Here is a 22,763-nt window from a genome sequence, read left to right on the forward strand (position 1 = left end):
TCAAAAAACGTTACATGCTGCATTCCTTCTGCCCGGCGGAAGCAACGCAGTGTCGGCCAGCGGAAGCAACGCAGGTCCATCAGTCGCAATCCGTTGTCCATACAAGTCTATGGGAAGCAGTGAAATCCGTTAACGGATTCCGTTGTTTTCCAAAACGGCAGATTGCGACTGAAGGAAAAAAACGCAAGTGTGAAAGTAGCCTTAGAAGGTTATTCTGTTATATTATATGAGTATGTAGTGGGTGCGCCGAAGTCATCCAGTGGCCATAAGAGAGCATAGCATTGTATTGTATTGGATGTAATATACAGTCATATGTTTTAAGTGTAATGTTAGATGCAGGATTGCAGAGTGGTTCACAGATGTAGCAGAGCTGGAGAAATTACTAGATAGACAGGGCTGGTGAAATGCAGAATGGCCAGGTAGCTCGGCCACATTCTCATAGCAGGTACACTGGAGGTTAAATATAGGTTTCACCCTGGGGAGGAGTTTTGGGCACTAGATCCCTGGGAGGAGGGAAGTGTTCAGGGAGAGAAGTGATGTCTGCTGTGGGGCAGGTTGTGTGGTGTCGTGGATGGACCGATTCCCCCCTACAAGCACGCATGTTGTTGGCGGCCTGCTGGGCGACGTAGGGGGTTCAGCAGGTTCCATCGAGCACCAGGAAGAGAGAAAGCAAGACGGCTGGTAACAAAGGGCAGCCATAAGGAGTGCAGAATAGTGCTAGAGGGCACTGGAAGAGAGATAGAGAGATACGAAACCGAAAATAATAGTGAAGGAGAAACAAGACTGAAAGTAACCATTTAAAGGGAACCAATCAGCAGGAGTTTTGTGTATAAGCTAAACCCAGTGCTATACTGGCACTATCAGGCTAATTCTATACATACCTTTAGTGGTCATCTCGGATGTTTAGGTTTTTAAATCCAAGAAAGTAAAATTTATAAAATCGGCAGCTTCTTGAGTGACAGCAGCTGAGGATCAGATAATATCTGGGGGGAATTCAGAGTTATCCCCTCCCCCTGTTAGAATTAGCATAAGTATTATACAAGCGATTCATTTTTCACTTGCAGGACCTGTGTGACGTCATACCCATGTGACCAGAAGGGGTGGGGCCTCAACCAACAAAGTTGATAGCATGAGGTAACATTTTTCTGTTGGCTGAGGCCCTGCCCCTTCTGGTCACATGGGTATGACCTCACACATGTCCTGCAAGGGAAAAAGTGAATTGTTTGTATAATGCTTATGTTATTTCTATCAGGTGGAGTGGATAACTATGAATACCCCCCCAGATATTATCTGATCCACAGCTGCTGTCACTCAAGAAGCTGCCGATTTTATAAACTTTACTTTCTTGGGTTTAAAAACCTAAACATCTGAGCTGACAACTACAGGTATGTATAGACTCAGCCTGATAGTGCCAGTATAGCACTGGCTTTAGGTTATATACGAAAATCCTGATGATTGGTGCGCTTTAAGAGGAACAATTCCATCAGAGATTGTATATGGAATGTGAACTCTGCCTTCCACGAACATTCCAGTAAAAGTTGTATTGACGAAAAGGAGAACCTGCCTGTGTTGTCTCCTGATTGTGACTATAGTACTTGAAGTAGAGGCACAGTTAACCCCGAAACAGCATGTAAGTGAACGAAGCCCAAACGTTCACAGGCCGGATCATTTGTCTGTAGCAGGGGCCGGGGGAGTCACCCGACACCCTGACCACCACTACAGCGCCCCCTGTGCCACCAGTTTACTTAACCCCTTACATGCCAATAGTTATTTTTAAACTTCCAGAGCTTGCTTTTTAGAAAAACTCTGTTTCTGTTGGCCCAGTTCCATATGCTATGCAACTCTTAGGGGTACTTTGCACACTACAACATTATCGATACGGCAGCTTCACATGGACTTACCTGCCCTGCGACGTCGCTCTGCCTGACGACGAACCTCTTCCTAAGGGGGTGGGTCGTGCGGCGTCACAGCGACATCACACGGCAGGCGGCCAATAGAAGCAGAGGGGCGGAGATGAGCGGGACGTAAACATCCCGCCCACCTCCGTCCTTCCACATAGCCGGCGTGAGCCACGGTGACTCAGGTAAGCTGATGTTCCTCACTCCTGCAGCTTCTCACACAGCGATGTGTGCTGCCGCAGGAACGAGGAACAACATCGTACTGTCGCTGCAGCGAAATTATGAAAATGTCGGATACTACACGATTGATACGATTACGACGCTTTTGCACTCGTTAATCGTATCAAAAAGGATTTACACACTACGATATCGACAGCGAGGCCGGATGTGCGTCACTTTCGATTTGACCTCACCGACATCGCAGCTGCGATGTCGTAGTGTGCAAAGTACCCCTTAGGCTGGTCATGCGCATGAGCTAGCTGTCATCTCAATTTTTCTGGCTCCCACAACAGTTAAAAGTTCAGTTTTTGCAACAATGAGAGGGGAGAAAGCCATTGCATGACCTGTTTGACAGAAGTGTGGTTCCCGTGAAATAAAAAGGATGGGAAATTGAATAATGAAGATGCCCAATCTGTCAGTGGAGAGTTCGGGTGACCCAATACAATTCAGATGCTCATCTAGGTTTACCAGAATTAGCTGGCTTTCATCTAATTTGTATTGGGGCCTTTCATCTGTAACATTTCACTTGTCAATATTCCCCTCCTTAATTTACGACCATCCATGTCCACGGGTCACTGCCCCCCCCACAAGATCAGCCCACTCCTCTCCTACTGTTGTCAGTATTTTAATGACCTTAAATATGTTGCGTATTATATTTGTTTTCTCAACTGATCACAGAAAAACATGAATTACAAATAGATTATAAAAATATCAATCTAATTTTACCATTTTCGCCACATGAGAAAGCCACCGATGAGTGCAAAAATGCCAAAAAGGCTTCCTATTACAGCTCCTACTATGGCACCTAAAATATGTATGAGAAATAACCAAGAGTGAACATGTATTAATACTGTAGTAAGACTTTTTAGAAATATCAAGTGATCTAATAAATATATCAAGTCCCCATAAAAATATTCCACTCTTTCAAAAGGCTACAAACGGAAAATATACTCTCAATTTTTTGAGCTGTTGAGTTCAGTGATTAGCTGTAGAGGTTTGAAACTGTGCACCCCAAAGAGGTGGTGTCGCTAGTGTCAGCACATGACCCACACTTCTGGCCGGGTGACCCAGATCTGTGGGAGAGCACCACTCTGAACTGTATCGGCATCAAAAGGATACTGATACAATTAGATTGTGCTGTTGCTCCTTCTCCCAGTGCTCCTTATCCTACCAGTGTCCCAACGCAGGCAGCATAATGCCATCATTACATTGTGCCACCCATCCTCTCCTGCTCGGTCTGCAGAGGAGATGATGATTCAGTCCCTTGGAGGTCACTCCCTGGAGAAGATTTGAAATTCTTTTGTATTTGTTTCCCTGTTTTTCTCACATCCCTTGTGTTGTCTTTGTGTTAGTACTAAGATTAGTGTCTTGATGTCCCACTCACTAGTCAGGGCTAGTCCAGGGTCATTCAGGGCCTAGGCACATGATCGCACACGGGGGGAAGGACCCGTCTAGGAACATTCAGGGTGGAGAACCCTCTCCTTATCACCAGGGCCTTCCTTTTCATCTTCCCTGCTGTACCCCTCCTGTTGTCCTGCACGCCAGGTGTTCCCTCGCCCCAGTGTGACAGCATTAATAAGGTGCACCCAGGGGGGTAATATTTGTTTTATTCTGACATCCAAAAATAATTATAACTTGGCAAGGGTGAGTTAGTTTCTAGCTATGTAAAAATAAAGTGCCTGCTCCATAAATACAAGAAATGCTAGAATCACAGTAATAGATGTAGTACCTGGCGTTGCCCGGGATAGTAACTAAGTGTCTCTCTCCCTCTCCCTCCCTGTATGTCTGTCTCCTTCGCTATCTGTCTCCATCTGTCAGTATTTCTCCCTCTCTGTCTGTCTCCCTCTTTCTTTGCCTACCTATCTCTCTCTCTCTCTGTATGTCTGTGTGTGTGTGTGTGTGTGTCTCTCTCTGTGTGTGTGTCTCTGTTTCTGTCCCTTTCTCTGTCTCTGTGTGTTTCTGTGTCTGTCTTTGTGTCTCTCTCTATCTGTCCATCTGTTTCTGTGTTTATATGTGTCTCTCTGTCTCTGCCTCTGTGTGTCTGTCACTATGTGTCTCTGTGTCTGTATCTACCTCTGTGTGCCTGTGTATCTGTGTGTGTCCCTGTCTCTGTGTGTGCCTGTCTCTGTGTGTCCCTGTGTGTGCCTGTCTCTGTGTGTCTGTATGTCTGTGTGTGTCTCTCTCTGTGCCAGTTTCTGTGTGTCTCTGTCACCGTATCTGTGTGTTTCTGTGTCTGTCTCCATGTGTCTCTGTCGCTGTCCTTGTATCTGTCCGTCTGTTATTGTGTTTGTGTGTGTTTGTCTGTGTGTCTCTGTCTCTGTGTGTCTCTGTCTGTGTCTCTGTCTCTGTGTGTGCCGATCTCTGTGTGTCTGTCTGTCTGTGTGTGTGTGTCTGTGTGTGTGTGTCTGTGTGTGTGTGTGTATGTCTGTCTCTATATGTCTCTGTCTCTGTGTGTCTCTGTCTCCACTGATATATTAACTTAAATTGTCATACTAAGAATGTACTTCTTTGCCTATAGCATCCAATCAGAGCTAGCTCCCAGCTCCATTGACTTTAATGTAAGCAGGATTTTTGGCAAATAACTGTAAAGCGCAGTATTAAATTTGCCCTTCAAAACAGTCTATGACGTTCCCTGAGTCAAATGAAGTGTCTGTGCAAAATTTTGTGATTGTAAATGTGACGGTGCGGATTCCTTTAGCGAACATACACAAACACACACACACACACACACACACACATACATTCACACATACTGTACATACATACTGTACACACATACACTCAGCTTTATATATTAGATATCACTCACATACCTGTGTAAGACTGGCCTGGTCCCACCGTGGTTTTTGTTGTGATTGTATTAGGAGTTATAGTTGTTGTAGTTGCTATCGCAGGTAGGGCGAAAGCACTCGTGTACCTTGTGAAAGATACCACAGATTGATCTTCATTGATGGTGTCTGTGTTTGGTTCATATTGGATAACTTTAAAACCAGCGATGCTAACCCTGAAAATCAGAGGATAATGTTAGTAGACTAAAGGGGTGACACAATAAAAATGCTCACATTCATAGCCATGGCTAGAAGTCCTGCAACTCAATGCATTAGCTGTAATAGAGGCATCCAAACTTCGCTATATACTATATATGTGTACTGTACACATATGCACATATATAAACTATATATATATATATATATATATATATATATATATCGTTTTCCATTGCCAATATCTAAAGTAATATCTTTGCATATAACCTTACAGTAACCCGTAAGGAAATTTGAAACATCCATGTCTATGTCATGACTATTGCTTGGCTCTGATAGGGTAGGTGGGAGGGGTTCATTCTGTTGTGCTTTATTATGGTGTGGACTCCTCCGGGACGCCACCAGTAATAGTTCCTGCTCTGCAGTGTGTGCAGTGGTTCCTGTGAGTTAGCTCTGAAGTGTCCCGCTACCCAGCTTACCTCTCCCTGACCTCCGTTCCCCCCATACTGTCTGTCCACCTTGTCTACCTGAGCTTGGTCCCGTCCCGTGTCTCTTTCTCCACCCCCAAGTTTGTACTTATGTGCTCTCCCGGCCTCTGACCTCGGTAATGTCACCTCACTACAGCTCTGCTTCTCAGCTTCTGACACCCTTGCTTCCATCTGATTTCGGCTTCCTCACTCCCCTGTATTGACATGACATCCTGGTTTGACTTTGGCTTGTCTGACTACTCTTAGGGGTACTTTGCACACTACGACATCGCAAGCCGATGCTTGCGATGCCGAGCGCGTTAGTCCCCGCCCCCGTCGCAGCTGCGATATCTTGTGATAGCTGCCGTAGTGAACATTATCGCTATGGCAGTTTCACATGCACTTACCTGCCCTGCGACGTCGCTCTGGCCGGTGACCCGCCTCCTTCCTAAGAGGGCGGGTCTTGCAGCGTCACAGCGACGTCACACGGCAGGCGGCCAATAGAAGCGGAGGGGCAGAGATGAGCGAGACATAAACATCCCGCCCACCTCCTTCCTTCCGCATAGCCGGCGTGAGCCGCAGGACGCAGGTAGGAGATGTTCCTCGCTCCTGCGGCTTCACACACAGCGATGTGTGCTGCCGCAGGAACGAGGAACAACATCGTAACATCGGTCCTTCCGAAATTATGGAAATGACCGACGCTACACCGATGATACGATTCCGCCGCTTTTGCGCTCGATAATCGTATCAAAAACGATTTACACACTACGATATCGACTGCGACGCCGGATGTGCGTCACTTTCAATTTGACCCCACCGATATCGCAGCTGCGATGTCGTAGTGTGCAAAGTACCCTTTACTCTTGTGCTAGCGACCTTGGGTGGGCTTTTGTATTACTGAGCTTTGAAGTTCAATCTCCACTGAGTCCCTGCGCCCTCTAGTGGAAGCTTGACAGTCTAGAGTTCATCCTCCATTTACTAAAAAAAATATAGTAAGGGTACCTGTACTGTAACTGGGGGTTCAATGGTCCATTAATATAAGAATGAAACTTTGTTCCATCACCCACATGAGCCCCAATCTCATACGTTCGGGCAGATCTCAGTGTTACATTTTGCTCGGTAATATAGGTGACATAAGTGTCAGTAAGTTTGTTCTTAAAATGATCGTATGTCTTAGATAAAATCCCTCGAGGTGGGCGCTCGGCTGAAAAGAAAAATGATGAGTTTAGATTTTTCAGATAAAAAGCACAGGAACCATCATAACATAGAAGCTAGCAAACCACCATTGGGCTTCCCTTATGAAATGTGCTTCCTACCATCTTCTACATTTCCTACTTATAAAGTTTAATTTGCATTTATACTAATTAAATATGTGGGATTCACTGGCATCATTTAGGAGTGGAGGGCTGATACCTTTTTTTTTTCATTTTAAATGTTTTTATTGAGTTTTAACAACGTTAGTAAGAATGCAGAAGATTCCAATTATAGTCAATAATAACAGTACAAAAAGGTTGATTATTAAAATTAAATTATCGCTAAAAATTGGCTAATACATTAAGGCCTTGTGCACACGCTGTGGTTTTTGATGCATTTTGTGACTTTTTTCTTCAAAATCTGCATGAATTTCCTAAAGTCTATAAGATTTCTGAAGTGTGGTGTTTTTTTTTTTCCCTTGGAGATTTGGTGCAGAAAAAAAATCAATTGTTGGGGCTTTTTTTGGTGCATTGACTTCACACAATAAAACGCTCGGAAAAAAACGCAGCAAAACCAGACAAAAATCAGGAGCGTTTTTGGCGCACTTTTCTGCCAGAAGTTGAAGATTTGATGCAGAAAATTTCTGCATCCAATATACAACAGGAAACCACTTGTTGAAAAAAAATAAATGGATGGAGAACTGCAATTCTCATACGTCTTAGTATTGAATGCCCATTGATGGAACATTTTTATACCCCATCACTTCAAGAATGCCCACTTTGTGGAGTCTAACTTTTTGAGGTTTGATTTTGCTTCTTTTTGTTCTTGCTCTCTCTTCTCTGGGGCATCCTTTTATTTCCAATTACCTAATTTGCATAGTTGGTAAATGGGGTTTCAGATGTTTGGGAATAGCTTATATAGTAAAATGGATTTTCTCTAGAGAGACTAGCTCTTACCATTCATCTCTGTTGTTAATATGACAGCATACGCCACTATGGGTCCATTGGAACTATCAAAAGGTGGGAGAATAATGTCTATTGAGCCGTTGGATATAGAAATATTAATCGTAATGTTTTTAGCTTGATCTGGCAAACCTGTGAAAAGATCATGGATAAACCGCGTTACTATGATTGAGAATCTGTAAAGCAGTATTTTATAATAGCTTTCTATTATTTATAGGTCATGTTTAACGCCTTAAGGTCTGAGATAATTCAGGCCTTAAAGGAATTAAAAATAACAATGAATCACATATCGAAAAATGTATGACTAGTGATGGGCAGACTCACAGATAACTGGGACCGGCGGACCTAACTGGATTAGAAAAAAATTTGGTTCCGTCCTGGGATTAATCCTGGTTATCTGGCCGGTCGCCGGTTCCCGGTCCCCATATAAGTCTATGGGGACCAGAATCCAGTGGTTAAAAATGGTGGTAGAAGGGATAGGGAGATAACAACAAGCTATACTTACAGAGGCTCCGGTGTGGCTGTAACTGATTCCGCGGCTGCTCATTCAGCTGAGGGCTGAATATATTTTCAGGTGGAAATCACTTCAGCAAATGTTACTTTTAGGATTTTTTTGAAGGAGCTTTTTGTTTCCTGAAGCAGTTTTGAGCAGTTTACGCTTTTCGGAATATTTCCTTAAGCACTTTTTGCAGCCTTCTGATTTTATAGTGTCTAGTTTGGAGTAGATTTCATCAGTGCTGACTTCAAAGAAGTGACAGACTTTTTCCCACCTGGAAGAGACTATTAAATGTATTTAAAGAAAATTTTCAGATGCTTTTTGGAGAAGAGCAACTAAAAAAAAAGCAAAACTGTGTGCAGATAGGGTGACCACATAGTGCAGCTGGCCACACAACTGAAACTCTGCCTGGCTGCAGGAATATGAAGCAAAATTATGCAGGCATAGGTCACTGTGGGTGATGTTTGGGCTAACCACGGGTTTGTTTATTTCCACACTTTCCATCACACAGCATTTTGCATAGCATGCTCAGTGTGTTAACTCTTTATGCTCAAACTGTGTGAGGCCTCCAACACACATCCGTTAAAAACACACACGTGCCGCGAGACACGTATTTTCCCTGTGTTTTGCGTGTGGTAAGTACGTATCTCGGGTACGTGCGGTGCGGTCCACGTGTGTTCTCTGTGTGCTATCCGCGATAGCACACGGAGAACCGGTAATTTGCATACTCACGTGGTCTGCGCTGCTGTCCAGGGTTCTAATCTTCGGCTCCAGCCTCGCCCACTCCCCGCTGATGCGGCTTCCGGCAGAGCGGAGGGGCGGAGATTAGCGCCCGTGACAGCACACCAACTCCTTTACATGCTCATAACGAGCGGCGGCCGGCAGGAACATTTTGCAGCGGAAGAATCTGCGGGGCTGGTGGAGGTTAGTATGTGTTTTTTTTATTTTTAAATTAATGACACGTGTTCTCTGGCGCGTGTCACACGGAACTACATCCACACTACATCCGTGTGGTATGGGTGCGGGCCGTGTAACACCTGTGCTGCCGGAGAATACGTGGACATGTCAGCGAGAGAAAATTACAGACGCACGTAAGCACGGAACGGACATACGTTCCGTTCCAAAATACTTACGTGTGTCCAAACAATAATGAAAACATAGGTCCACGTGTCTCCGTGCCGCCGATATGTGAAAAAACTGCCAAACACGTACCGGCAGCACGGATGTGTGTCTTAGGCCTAAATGGGAGAATAAGAGGGCGATACACTCACCTGATGGAGTTTTGAGAGGCACAACTCCTGTAGAACCATGAAATAAGTGGCTGTTGTGGCACCACAGTATGCAGAGATTAAAGGATAGGAGATAATGGATGTAGTCGGCTCTCCCGGTAGGGTTTTTTTATTGATGGAGAAACCACTGGGTTTCAAAATGCGTTGATTCTAATAAACTGTATATTCTTTACTCCCTGGCCTGAACGGCATTGAATTGCCGGCAGCGCAGACTACATCCATTGTCTATCGTTTAAACTCTTTATGCTCTGCACTCATCATTTCAAACTTCAGTACTGCTACTCATTGATACCCCAGCATTAAGACCTCAGAAGGCTCTACAACAAAATATATTGATCCACTCTAGTCCAATTGGGGGTTATCATTCTGCAATAATATTAGTTAACACTTGTACTATGGAAACGTTCCCTACTTGTGTAGGCAGATCCGCTCACAGGTGAACTCAGATACTGTCGGATTCCGACTGTTGCCACAGTTATGGAGTAATTAGTCCCAGATGTCAGGTTTTGAAGGGTGACAATTGTTGTGGGACTTGTCACAGTCCAAGTGCCTAAAGAATTTTCATAACTGATGTTATATGTCTTCATCACATCAGTCATATTTATTGGCTCCATCCACGATAATGACAAGATGTTCATGCCGATTGTGGTAAACGTTAAGTTTCTTGGAGGAGTTGGATCTGTGTAAAGATGATAATACAGAAAAGTAAAGACAATTGTTTGGAAACAGCACAAGACCTAAGTACAATAACATAAAATAGTCTTATGACTTGACAAATTGCCATACAATTTTCTTTCTTGCTGAATACTTTATTTATTAATTATAATAATTATTTTTTACTTAACACATTCTTGATAAGATCAACTAACCCCATAATCTCAACAGATCAAAATTGAGTACTCTTTTGCTTTTATCTTCTATTTATTTTTTCCAGTGTTTGTTGTTATACAGCAATAACCAGGATCAGGGGCATTCTCTGGTTATTTGAATTGTGGTTAAGTATTATCTTTACACAGCTTAAAATTGAGGCTTATTTGGGTAGTAGTGTGTTCTTCTTCAGGAATGTGGCTTCTGCAGGTATTGATATATTAGAAAATAAGAAAGTATACTTAAAGGATTGGCCTTTAAGGGAACCTATCACCAGATTTGGTGACTATAAACTGCGGCCACCACCAGTGGGCGCTTATACACAGCATTCTAACATCCTGTATATAAGAGCCCAGGCAGCTGTGTAGAACGTAAATCACGTTATAATACTCACCTACCAGTGCGGTGCAGACTGGATGGATTGGTTTCTCCGTTCTCCGGTACCGGTGCCTCCTCATTCAGCCATCTTTGTCCTCCTTCCTCTGAAGTTTGGGTGCATGAAGCATCCTATGTCATGAACACAGGCCAGCATTGAGGTCCCGCTCACGCGCACTACAATACTTTGATCTGCCCTGCTCAGGGCAGATCAAAGTGTGCCTGCGCAGGACCTCAATGCTGGCTAGTGTTCATGACATAGGACGCATCATGCACCCAGGCTTCAGAAGAAGAAGGACAAAGATGGCCGAAATAAGAGGTGCCGAACCCGGAGAACAGAGACACCCATCCGACCAGTCTGCACCGCACCGCCCGTTAGGTGAGTATTATAAAGTGTTTTTTACATTCTACACAGCGGCCTGGGCTCTTATATACAGGATGCTTGAATGCTGTGTATAAGAGCTCACTAGTGATGGCCGCAGCTTATAGTCACCAAATCTGGTGACAGGTTCCATTTAAGACAGACATTTATGGGATATCAATAGGATATGCTCTGTCTATTGGATACTGGTCTTATCTCTGAGAACTGCATTTATCTCCAGAAGATGGGTCCCACAATTGTCTGTTCTGACAGGTGCTCAGCTCCAGTGACAAGAGAGGCAGTCACACACTTACGTCTCTCTCCATTCTTTTGTAAGCCAGTTAATGAGATGAGCGAACCCAAGGTTCGGTGTTTGTACCAAACACAGACTTTACAAAAAAAAACAGAGTTTGGGTTCGGAGTTCTGTTGCTTTACATATGCAAACCCCTCGCGCAAGCATTGCTGTGCTCAGGTACGTTTGGTGGTCAGCAGAGTGCAAGCTGCTTACAGTGTTTGATCGGCTCACACTGGGGGTAAGAACAGCATGCCTCAGCCAACAGAAAAATGTTGCTTCCTGGTATCAGCTTTGTTGGCTGAGGCCCTGCCCTTTCTGGTCACATGGGTAGATCAAAGTATTGTACTGTGCATGCGCGGGACCTCAATGCTGGCTAGTGTGCATGACGTAGGACGCATCATGCACCCAGGCTTCAGAGGAAGGAGGACAAAGATGGTCGAAAGAAGAGGCACCGGAGACACCCATCTGACTGGTCTGCATCGCCCCTTAGGTGAGTATTATAAAGTGATTTTTACGTTGTATACAGCGGCCTCGGCTCTTATATACAGCATGTTAGAATGCTGTATATAAGAGCTCACTTTTGGTGGCCGCAGCTTATAGGCCCCAAATCTGGTGACAGGTTCCCTTTCAACATCTCATGCACCTGTTACACACTGCTCTGAATACAGCCAGGTCAGGACCCACATCTTGTGGATCTGCTGAAAATATCTGCCGTAACAATCCTTTTAAGCTATAAAAATAAGATGGAGATGCCAGAACTTTCTACTCCAAGAAGTAAGAAGTGTATTGATGTCAATCAGCCCCTCAAAGGAGCCTTATTGTATCTATCTCTATATGTCTCTTATAAAAATGCACTCACATGATTGACATGATACTTACATGTGGCCTCTGTCGCTGTAGCAGAATTCCTGCCGCAGGCTGTAGCAAATATCCCTACAGTGACCTTATATTCTCTGCCTGGTAGCAATCCTGTAAGATTCACTTGTGTATCATCGCTTAGTAGTGTGATATTGACAGCTCCTCTGAGACTGAGGACATAAGTCACATTTTCTGCTGGTTTTATCCATGTGGCTCCAAGAACATCAACCGATTCATAATTGTTCACTGCGAGGGATGTTATATCAGGAACTAAGAAAGGATAAAAAAAATAAAAGCCCAATAATAATTTTCATTCGTAATTAAGCTGTTAATTACAAGTGAGGATGATTTCACTATGAACTAAAAAAAACTACATTTTCATAATTTTTAATATCCGTTTTAAACAGGGGTTCCAACTAGTAAATGTGTATTAAAATGATATAATAAAGTGCCAATATTTATGTACAGTGCCTACAAGTAGTATTCAACCCCCTGCAGATTTAGCAGGTTTACACATTCGGAATTAACTTGGCATTGTGACATTTGGACTGTAGATCAGCCTGGAAGTGTGAAATGCACTGCAGCAAAAAAGAATGTTATTTCTTTTTTTTTTTTTTTTTTTTTTTTTTAAATTGTGAAAAGTTTATTCAAAGGGTCATTTATTATTCAACCTCTCAAACCACAAGAAGTCTGTTTGGTTCCCCTAAAGTATTAAGAAGTATTTCAGGCACAAAGAACAATGAGCTTCACATGTTTGGATTAATTATCTCTTTTTCCAGCCTTTTCTGATTAACTAAGACCCTCCCCAAACTTGTGAACAGCACTCATACTTGGTCAACATGGGAAAGACGAAGGAGCATTCCAAGGCCATCAGAGACAAGATCGTGGAGGGTCACAAGGCTGGCAAGGGGTACAAAACCCTTTCCAAGGAGTTGGGCCTACCTGTCTCCACTGTTGGGAGCATCATCCGGAAGTGGAAGGCTTATGGAACTACTGTTAGCCTTCCACGGCCTGGACAGCCTTTGAAAGTTTCCACCCGTGCCAAGGCCAGGCTTGTCCGAAGAGTCAAGGCTAACCCAAGGACAACAAGGAAGGAGCTCCGGGAAGATCTCATGGCAGTGGGGACATTGGTTTCAGTCAATAACCATAAGTAACGTACTCCACCGCAATGGTCTCCGTTCCAGACGAGCCCGTAAGGTACCTTTACTTTCAAAGCGTCATGTCAAGGCTCGTCTACAGTTTGCTCATGATCACTTGGAGGACTCTGAGACAGACTGGTTCAAGGTTCTCTGGTCTGATGAGACCAAGATCGAGATCTTTGGTGCCAACCACACACGTGACGTTTGGAGACTGGATGTCACTGCATACGACCCCAAGAATACCATTCCTACAGTCAAGCATGGTGGTGGCAGCATCATGCTGTGGGGCTGTTTCTCAGCCAAGGGGCCTGGCCATCTGGTCCGCATCCATGGGAAGATGGATAGCACGGCCTACCTGGAGATTTTGGCCAAGAACCTCCGCTCCTCCATCAAGGATCTTAAGATGGGTCGTCATTTCATCTTCCAACAAGACAACGACCCAAAGCACACAGCCAAGAAAACCAAGGCCTGGTTCAAGAGGGAAAAAATCAAGGTGTTGCAGTGGCCTAGTCAGTCTCCTGACCTTAACCCAATTGAAAACTTGTGGAAGGAGCTCAAGATTAAAGTCCACATGAGACACCCAAAGAACCTAGATAACTTGGAGAAGATCTGCATGGAGGAGTGGGCCAAGATAACTCCAGAGACCTGTGCCGGCCTGATCAGGTCTTATAAAAGACGATTATTAGCTGTAATTGCAAACAAGGGTTATTCCACAAAATATTAAACCTAGGGGTTGAATAATAATTGACCCACACTTTTATGTTGAAAGTTTATTAAAATTTAACTGAGCAACATAACTTGTTGGTTTGTAAGATTTATGCATCTGTTAATAAATCCTGCTCTTGTTTGAAGTTTGCAGGCTCTAACTTATTTGCATCTTATCAAACCTGCTAAATCTGCAGGGGGTTGAATACTACTTGTAGGCACTGTACAATCTGCAGGGGGTTGAATACTACTTGTAGGCACTGTATACATAATCAATTAATTTCATATATCACCTGGGCAGGTAGGTAATGATAGTGACACCGGGTCGGATTCGGTGCTGTTATCGGCAGCTCTTGTATAGACAATGAATGTATATGTTTCTCCTGGTGTCAGATTCATTATTGTCGCTGATTCACTTGTCACTATTGTATCATTTATCATTGTGGATGATGAGTTCAGTGTCTGGATTCTGTAGCTGTAAGATGTTTGATACTCATCAGGTTTACTCCACGTCAGAGATACAAAATCTGATATCACAATACCGATCTGTAGAAATTTCACCGGCATCGGCTCTGGAATAAATAAAATTATACACTTTCAATAAGAGATATGAGATGAAAGATATATTACAATGTACAGTGTAAAGGCACAGTACCATATAAATTTCCAATGTTTATGGATTTATTAAAATACAGAAAAACCCTTAAAGGCATAGCAATCTCTCCCTTACTGTTGATGATAAATGCAAATTGCCTCCAGTATTAGCTTGTTGCTGTATAGTAACTTTCTAACTGTTCAAGCCTGAGACCTCTTAAAAAGACTCTGTAATCATTAAGCTTGTTGAATATCAATTATTAAAATCCACATGAAGTACTGGCACCTGTCTGCATTTTGCCATCCCTAAGTGAACACTGTATGCATAATATTCTAAAAGGCTGGCACCTCAACCAAGTACAACTGCAGTATGTAACGGGTGCACATAGTTTATGTGGTTTGCCTCTTTGAATAGTACTGGCACTTATTCAAAACAGTATTATCCCCATTTTGGGACAGAAAAATGAAGACAAGTACCAAAAACAGTTCATGCGAGAGACAACAAGCTTGAAGGGTTTAAAGCCTCTTTAAGATGTCAGGCTTGGTATACAGTAACAAGCTAATACTGTTGATACTTTGCTTGTACTAGTGCCAGTCTACTGGCAAACACCTCAGCAGCACTTCCTTCACTTAGTCACAGTCTCAGTGTCTTTTCCACTATGCAGCACAGTACAGATCCATAGCTGATCCATACTTTCACCTCTCTTGGTAGCAGTACTCTGCAGTAGCTATTTTTGGGCAATATGCACTTTTTTGCCTACTCAGTTACCACGTCACAGTTGGACACACATGGGCACTTCATTCTTAGTGCCTCTTCATACTCAGGCTTCAGCATTTAGACTTAACTGGTGTATTTCATCTAATCTACAACCTTTCAGTGAATATGTCGCGGGCGGCGGGGCGCTGCGCTCGCTAATGCTCGGGTCCGGCGCTGCTGCTGCTGCTCGGTGGCTCGAGCTTTGGGCCGGATCCGGGGACTCGAGCGGCGCTCCTCGCCAGTGAGTGAAAAGGGGGTGGTTTGTTTGGGGATTTAGTCCGTGACACCACCCACGGGTTGTAGTGAAGATGGGCACCACCACTGCTGGTGACGGGGATCCCGGGAGCGATGTTAGGGAGCAGCTGGGATGTTGTTTTCCCCCTCCGTGGGTAGGGGGTTGGTGGTCCTGGGGCCCGGTGGTGTGACGGGGAGGCAGGGTCGGTGAGGTGCAGGGTTGCAGGGACAGCGTGGTGCCAGATGGCACGGGTGTACTCACTCAGCAAGAGATGCACAAAGTCTCCGGTAAACCAAACGGCTGGATGGACGGGTCCCGCAGCCGGCTGCTGTGTCTCTCCCCGGACAGGTGATGGTGGCTGTCTCTCCTTGCACCTTTGTGTACTGTGTTGACTCCAATGGCTTCCCAACGGTAGTCCGCTCCCCGGTGTACAGATACCGGAGGAGCCCGTTTGGCCCTTGGATTTCTAGCCTTGGCGGTGGCTGTATATCCTCACGGTGTGAGCGGTTGCCTTCAATCGGGACTTGGTTGCTAGGGAACCCCGGGGGTTCCTGTCACATTCGGATTTGACTATTGACAGCGGCTCCAAGCCTGGTCAGGGTCCGATGGCCCTGCCTGGGTGTGCTTAGCTTCACTCCATTCCCCGGTCCGGTACTGGTGGGCCACCGCCCAGCCCCGGTCCTTACGGCTCTGCGGAGTTCGACCAACTCCTGCAGACGGCCACCACCGTCTGCCAACCTTGCTGTCAGTGCCTGGGCTCCGACCCAGACACCTCAAGTACGTGACCTCTCTCTTTCACCTCCAAGACTAATCTGTCACTTTTCCCGCCACCAGGCCTGTGAACTCCTCGGTGGGTGGAGCCAACTGCCTGGCTCCGCCCCACCTGGCGTGGACATCAGACCCTGGAGGGAGGCAACAAGGGTTTTTGTGTCTGACTAATATAACTGTCCGGGGGTGGGGGTATGTGAGTGTTTTGTCTGTGGCTACCTGGCTAGTCCAGGGCGCCACAAATACAATCTTCAATGACAGAAATAAACATCTGCGCCCTCCTCTATGGTGACAATTCTCGACCTCTGTGTATTGGCTGCTCTCTCATCCAAGAGGTCTAATCTCTTCCATCTAAAACAAACTAAATGGACTGCTTAGCAGAATGAATCTTCTTACATGGTCCTCTATGGCTTAGGCCGGGGCCACATGGGGCACTAGTGCGATCCTCACATGACACTCAGCTCCCGCTGGCAGCACGGCGGAAGACGAGTGTCATGCGAGTGTCTCTGTGACAGAGGTCCAACTGTGCGAGCGGACCTCAGCTGCGGGGGCGGGCCGGCTCTGCGCAAGGGCGGCCCAGCACTGAGGAGGGGAGGGAGGGATTTCTCTCCTCCGTAGCCGGCTATTGCGATTCTTGCTCTGCACGCGTGGTACACCGATGTATCGCGAGTGCAGTGCGATTTTTCTCTCCCCATACACTTAAATGGGTGCGAGAGAAAGAGTCTCGCATTACACCCACAGAATGCCGCGATTATTTTCTCGGTCCGATTAGGGCTGAGAAAATAATCGCTCATGTGCGCTGACACACAGGCTAAAATTGGTCCGAGTGGAATGCGATGTTTTATCGCACTCCACTCGCATCGTTTTTCTCGCCGTGTGGCTTAGGCCTTAATAGTTCAGTAGGGTGTGATATGTTCCCCAGCCCTTACTTGGTAGCTTTCTACATTGCAGAGAGCTTCTGCTCAGCTCTTATTCTTCTGCCTGGCTGCGGCTCTGCATATCTCAGTTCTTTTTAGGAAGTAACATAAGAGTTCCATTGAATATCCAGGGGGCATTGTGATGCATGCTAATCCTGATAGTGCGTTCTAACAGTGGGAATGGCTGAGTCCAAAACTCCACCTGACTACAAGATTATGAAAAAACAATCATTCAGCAATGGCCATGGACCGTTGCTTCCATTTGCAAGTGTGATTTCATCCTAACTCGGCACTCCCTATTACTCAGCATGTCACAAAACAAGCTCAGTGTATTAACTCTTTATTCTCAACATTCATCACTTCAGACTTCAGGACTGCTACTCAGTGGCATACTGTCTAAGGCTCCCTTCACACGTCAGTGATCCTGGTATGTATGTTGCAGCTTTTATACGTACCAGAATCATTGACACACACACAGACCCATTAAAATCAAAGGGTCTGCGTACAGATCAGTGATTTTTCACTGACACGTTTCCGTGCGGCGTACACACGTGTAAGTGTGTTCCGCACGGAGAAAAGTCTGTTTTTCTTTTCTGGCATCACCGATGTCCCACAGACCACACAGTGGTGTGGTCCATGAAACACGTCCCCTGAAAACCACATACATTTAAAATAAAAAGCTTTTTAAACTCACCTTCTCCAGTGATGCTGTCTTCAGCCACTGCTGTCTGCTGCTTCCAGGCCGGATAATTATGCTCATGCATATATGCACTGCACAACCGACAAGGAAGTAGCTGCAGAGGGGAGACAGCAGCGGCCGGACACAGCATCGCGGGAGACTTCAGCACCACGGACAGCAGGAGCGTGGAGAGGTGAGTTTAGTGCCTGATTTCCATGTATTATCACGGGTAGCACACAGAGTTCACACGTGTGCCAAAATCACGGCACACGGAGAGACATACATACTTTTAACACGTCAGTGAAAAACATGGGTGTTTTTCACTGATGTGTGAAAGAGGCCTTAGGCGGGCTTTGCACGTTGCGACATCGCAAGCCGATGCTGCAATGTCACACGCGATAGTCCCTGCCCTCGTCGCAGCAGCGATATCTTGTGATTCCTGGTGTAGCGAACATTATTGCTACGCCAGCTTCACATGCACTCACCTGTCCTGCGACATCGCTCTGGCCGGCGACCCGCCTCCTTCCTAAGGGGGCGAGTCGTACAACGTCAGAGCGACGTCACACGGCAGGCGGCCTATCAAAGCGGAGGGGCGGAGATGAGCAGGATGTAATCATCCCGCCCACCTTCTTCCTTCCGTATAGCCGGCCGGGACGCAGGTAAGGTGATGTTCCTCGCTCCTGCGGCTTCATACACAGCGATGTGTGCTGCTACAGGAGCGAGGAACAACATCGTACCTGTCGCGGCAGCGTACTTTTGAAAAAGTCGGAGCCTGCACCGATGATACGATAATGACGCTTTTGTGCTAGTTAATCGTATCATCTAGGATTTACAGACTACGATATCGAAAGTGACGCCGGATGTGCGTCACTTTCGATTTGATCACACCGACATCGCACGTGCGATGTTGCAACTTAGCATGTTAGCTGTTAGGCATTTTTCCTAAAAAAAAAAAATGATTAATTCACACTTGTCCATGCTATCACATCACACATTCAGCACTTGACTGGATCTGCAGCACATTTGTCACATTATCACTATAAACATAAAAACATGTATATTATAAAAGATTGAATATAATGTTTGTAATCTTATAAGTAATATTATATAGATTCTGTATGGCGTGCACTCAGTCAGGATGGAGGTGCTGGTAGAGAGGATGAGAATACCATGTAGTCAATAATTCTAATCACTGCACACTCAAGTAATTTGCAAAAAGTGTTCAAAGTTTATTCACATACAGTATGTGGTACAGGGCAGTAGGTGGTGTCGGGAAATGAGCGACTAAAACAATGTTTCGACCCTGCATGGGTCTTGTTCACATTGTCCCTTTAAGATGAATATGGTTGATCTGACGCCCCAGAGCCTTGTAGTGGCAGCAGGGCCGGTCAAATGCCGGGGCCCTGGGCTGCCGGGGGGGGCCTACTCGCGGTGGCAGGGGGGCCCGGTGGCCGTGCTGTCACCGCCCCCCGCCGAGGATCGCGCTTTCAATTGCATCGGCATCGCATGTGCCGATACAATTTGAGAGCAATGATGAGAGAGTGAGCGGCGCGCTCCCTCTCTTATTCTCCCCGCTGTGACTGTCGGCGTTCTTCTGACAGCTCTGCAGAGGACCGCGGTGACGTCATCACTGCGCGCCTGCTGAGAGGTCAGAGCGAGCGACAGCAATGGACGACGCGCCGAGGAGACCGGATCAGCGGGGGAACGAGGAGACGTGAGCCGCCCCTCTACTGACACTGGGCTCCCCTGACTCACAGGCCGGCCACTACACAGCGGCACTAGTACACATAGGGGCCCGGCAGCCGCTCTGCAGAGCCGGCTGCCGGGCCCCTATGTGTAGTGCCGCTGTGTAGTGGCCGACCTGTGAGTCAGGGGAGCCCAGTGTCAGTAGAGGGGCCCCTGACCTGGAGAGGCCCACCAGCCGTGTCTGTCTGAGCTGCAGCAGAGCAGGAGTGACCTGGACAGCAGACGGAATAAGCCATCCTGCAGGACCTGCGATAATGTCACGCCCATGTGACTGTGTGGGAGGAGACACAGGATGCCGGCAGAAAGCAAGAGATACTGAATCCTGACGGAGATTTGGACACATGATGACTGGTAATAAGAAAAGAGGGGACATGAGGGGAAGGGGGCTGCAGGGTGAGTGGCATATGAGGGCTGCAGACTGTGACAGAAGGATGTGAAGGGGTGCAGAGTGTTTGAGAGGGGTAAGTTGGGGTACAGGCAGGGTGAGATGTGTGGGCAGGGTGTGTGAGATATGGGGGTGTAGTGTGTGTGATCTGGGGGGTGCAGGCTGTGTGAGATGTGGGGGTGCAGGCTGTATGGGGAGCAGGGTGTGTGAGATATGGGGGCAGGGGAGTAACTACCGCGGTCGCAGGGGTCGGGAGGAGAAGAGAGGTACTTGTTTTTTTTATTTTGCTGGCTGCATGACACATGGAGGCCTGAGGGTCCTGGCTGCATGATACATGGAGGTCTATGGGGCTGCATGATACATGGAGGTCTATGGGGCTGCATGATACATGGAGGTCTATGGGGCTGCATGATACATGGAGGTCTATGGGACTACATAATAAACATGAAGGACACCTTATACATGGACTAGGGGTGCATTATACATGGAGGAGTATGGGGCTGCATAATACAATATGATGATTTATGGCGCTACATTATAATACATATAGGACTATGGGGGCTACATTATAATATATGGAGGAATATGGAGGCTACCTTATACATTTACTATGGGTGTGCGTTATAAAACTGGAGGCCTATGTGGTACAGTATAATATATGGAGAACTATGGGGTGAATTATAATACATGGAGGACTTTGGGAAATGCATTATAATACATGGAGGACTATGGGGTGCATTATAATATATGAAGGATTATGTGGGACCCTTTATACTATAAGGAAGGCTATGTGGGGGCCATTATAGTATTTGGAAAACTATATACAAGGGGGGACAAAGATACAAGTATGGGATGGAAATGTTTTGTCCTGAGGGAAAAAGGCTCTTTTCCTCAGCACCCAGCTTTCCCATGCTCTGCTGTACATCTCTCAGCACCCAGCTTTCCCATGCTCTGATATGGGAAAGCTGGGTGCTGAGGGAAAGATGTATAGCAGAGCATGGGGAAGCTGGGTGCTGAGGACAAGATGGATATCAGAACATGGGAAAGCAGGGTACTGATAGAGGGATTTCAGATCATGGGAAACCTGGGTGCTAAGGGTAAGAGCCAAGTGTCAGCATCATTATCCTGTACCCAGAGTGTCAGTGTCATTATTCCGTACCCCAAGTGTCGGTGTACGTGGAGGGGGGCCCCGGTCCAAATTTTGCACCAGGGCCCATCAAACTCTAGTTACGCCACTGAGTATTAATCACTGTATTCTACATGAGGGTGCCTACTGCTATCTGGCTCTGCACTGTGCTATATACAGGCTGTGCTATATACAAGCTGTATGCTACATGAGGGTGCCTAATGCTATCTGGCTCTGCACTGTGCTGTCTGGGTCTGCACTGTACTATATAGGTCTGTGTACTACATGAGGATACCTAATGCTATCTGGCTCTGCACTGTGCTATATAGGTGCTGTGTACTACATTAGGGTGCCTAATGCTATCTGACTCTGCAATGTACTATATAGGGGCTCTGCACTACATGAGGGTGCTTAATGCTATCTGGCTCTGCACTGTGGTATTTAGGGGCTGTATACTACATGAGGGTGTTTAATGCTATATGTGTCTGCATTGTGCTATATGTGGGCTGTATACTACATGAAGGTGCCTAATGCTATCTAGGTCTGCATTGTGCTATATGGGGGCTGCTTAATGTTATATGGGGGCTGCATAGTGCATATGGGGGCAACATAATACTATATGGAGGACAATGGGGGCTTCATAACACAATATGGGGGCTGCAAACTACTATACCCCCAGAGTTGTATGTCCCCTCCACCCAGGTGCTGTATACCCCCTCAGAGCTGTATGTTCCCTCCACCCAGGTGCTGTATACCCCCTCAGAGCTGTATGTCCCCCCCCACCCCAGAGCTGTATACCCCCAGAGCTCCATGTCACCCCCCACCTCACAGCTGTTTGTCCCCCCCACCTCAGTCACTGCCCTCCTCTAGAGCTGTATGCCCCCCATTGCTGTATACCCCTTTCCTCAGTAATATATATTCCCCCAGTAATGTGTTTGTCCCCAGCCTCTCTTGTGATGTATATACAGCAGTGTTAGTGTGCTCTATGTGCGGCCATGTCTGTTAGACAAGCCGGGAGGTGAGTGAGGCTGTTGCCGGCTTCCCAATATTAGAAATATATATACAGGATAAATATATAAAAATAATGTGTGTGTGTGTGTGCGTGTATGATGTGTATCTATGCATGTCAGTGTATATGACTGTGTCTAGATTTATGTCTATTTATGTGTTTTTGTGAATTTCTCTTTAAATAAGTATGCGTATGTATGCCTGTATGTGTATGTATCTGTGCATGTCTATGTGTAGATGGGGCCCACTGAGACTCTTTCGCCCAGGGCCCACAAAAACCTGGAGCCGGCCCTGAGTGGCAGGGTACTGCCTTGAAAATCTGCACTCCTGAATCCTGGTAGCTGTGTTGCTGTGGTAGTATCATTCTATCTAGGTCCACTATCAGACCATCATTAATTAGCAATATAAGGGTGCGTGCCCACGATCAGTGTTTGCAGT

At 46.0% G+C, this 22,763-nt stretch overlaps 1 protein-coding gene across 1 annotated transcript in view; it reads right to left on the reverse strand.

Annotated features, from left to right (window-relative positions):
• The window catches only part of LOC142254310 (receptor-type tyrosine-protein phosphatase eta-like), a 132,168-nt gene that overhangs the window by 48,784 nt on the left and 60,621 nt on the right, over positions 1-22,763 (reverse strand). The window contains exons 10-16 of the mRNA XM_075325358.1: positions 14,398-14,682; positions 12,288-12,533; positions 9,922-10,188; positions 7,719-7,856; positions 6,571-6,772; positions 4,931-5,121; positions 2,844-2,922 (exon numbers count right to left, since the gene is read on the reverse strand). Coding sequence (XP_075181473.1) covers positions 2,844-2,922; positions 4,931-5,121; positions 6,571-6,772; positions 7,719-7,856; positions 9,922-10,188; positions 12,288-12,533; positions 14,398-14,682 — 1,408 coding nt within the window. The remainder of the gene's footprint in view (positions 1-2,843; positions 2,923-4,930; positions 5,122-6,570; positions 6,773-7,718; positions 7,857-9,921; positions 10,189-12,287; positions 12,534-14,397; positions 14,683-22,763) is intronic.

The sequence above is a fragment of the Anomaloglossus baeobatrachus genome, chromosome 10, assembly GCF_048569485.1.
Source record: "Anomaloglossus baeobatrachus isolate aAnoBae1 chromosome 10, aAnoBae1.hap1, whole genome shotgun sequence".
Taxonomy (NCBI): Eukaryota; Metazoa; Chordata; class Amphibia; order Anura; family Aromobatidae; genus Anomaloglossus; species Anomaloglossus baeobatrachus.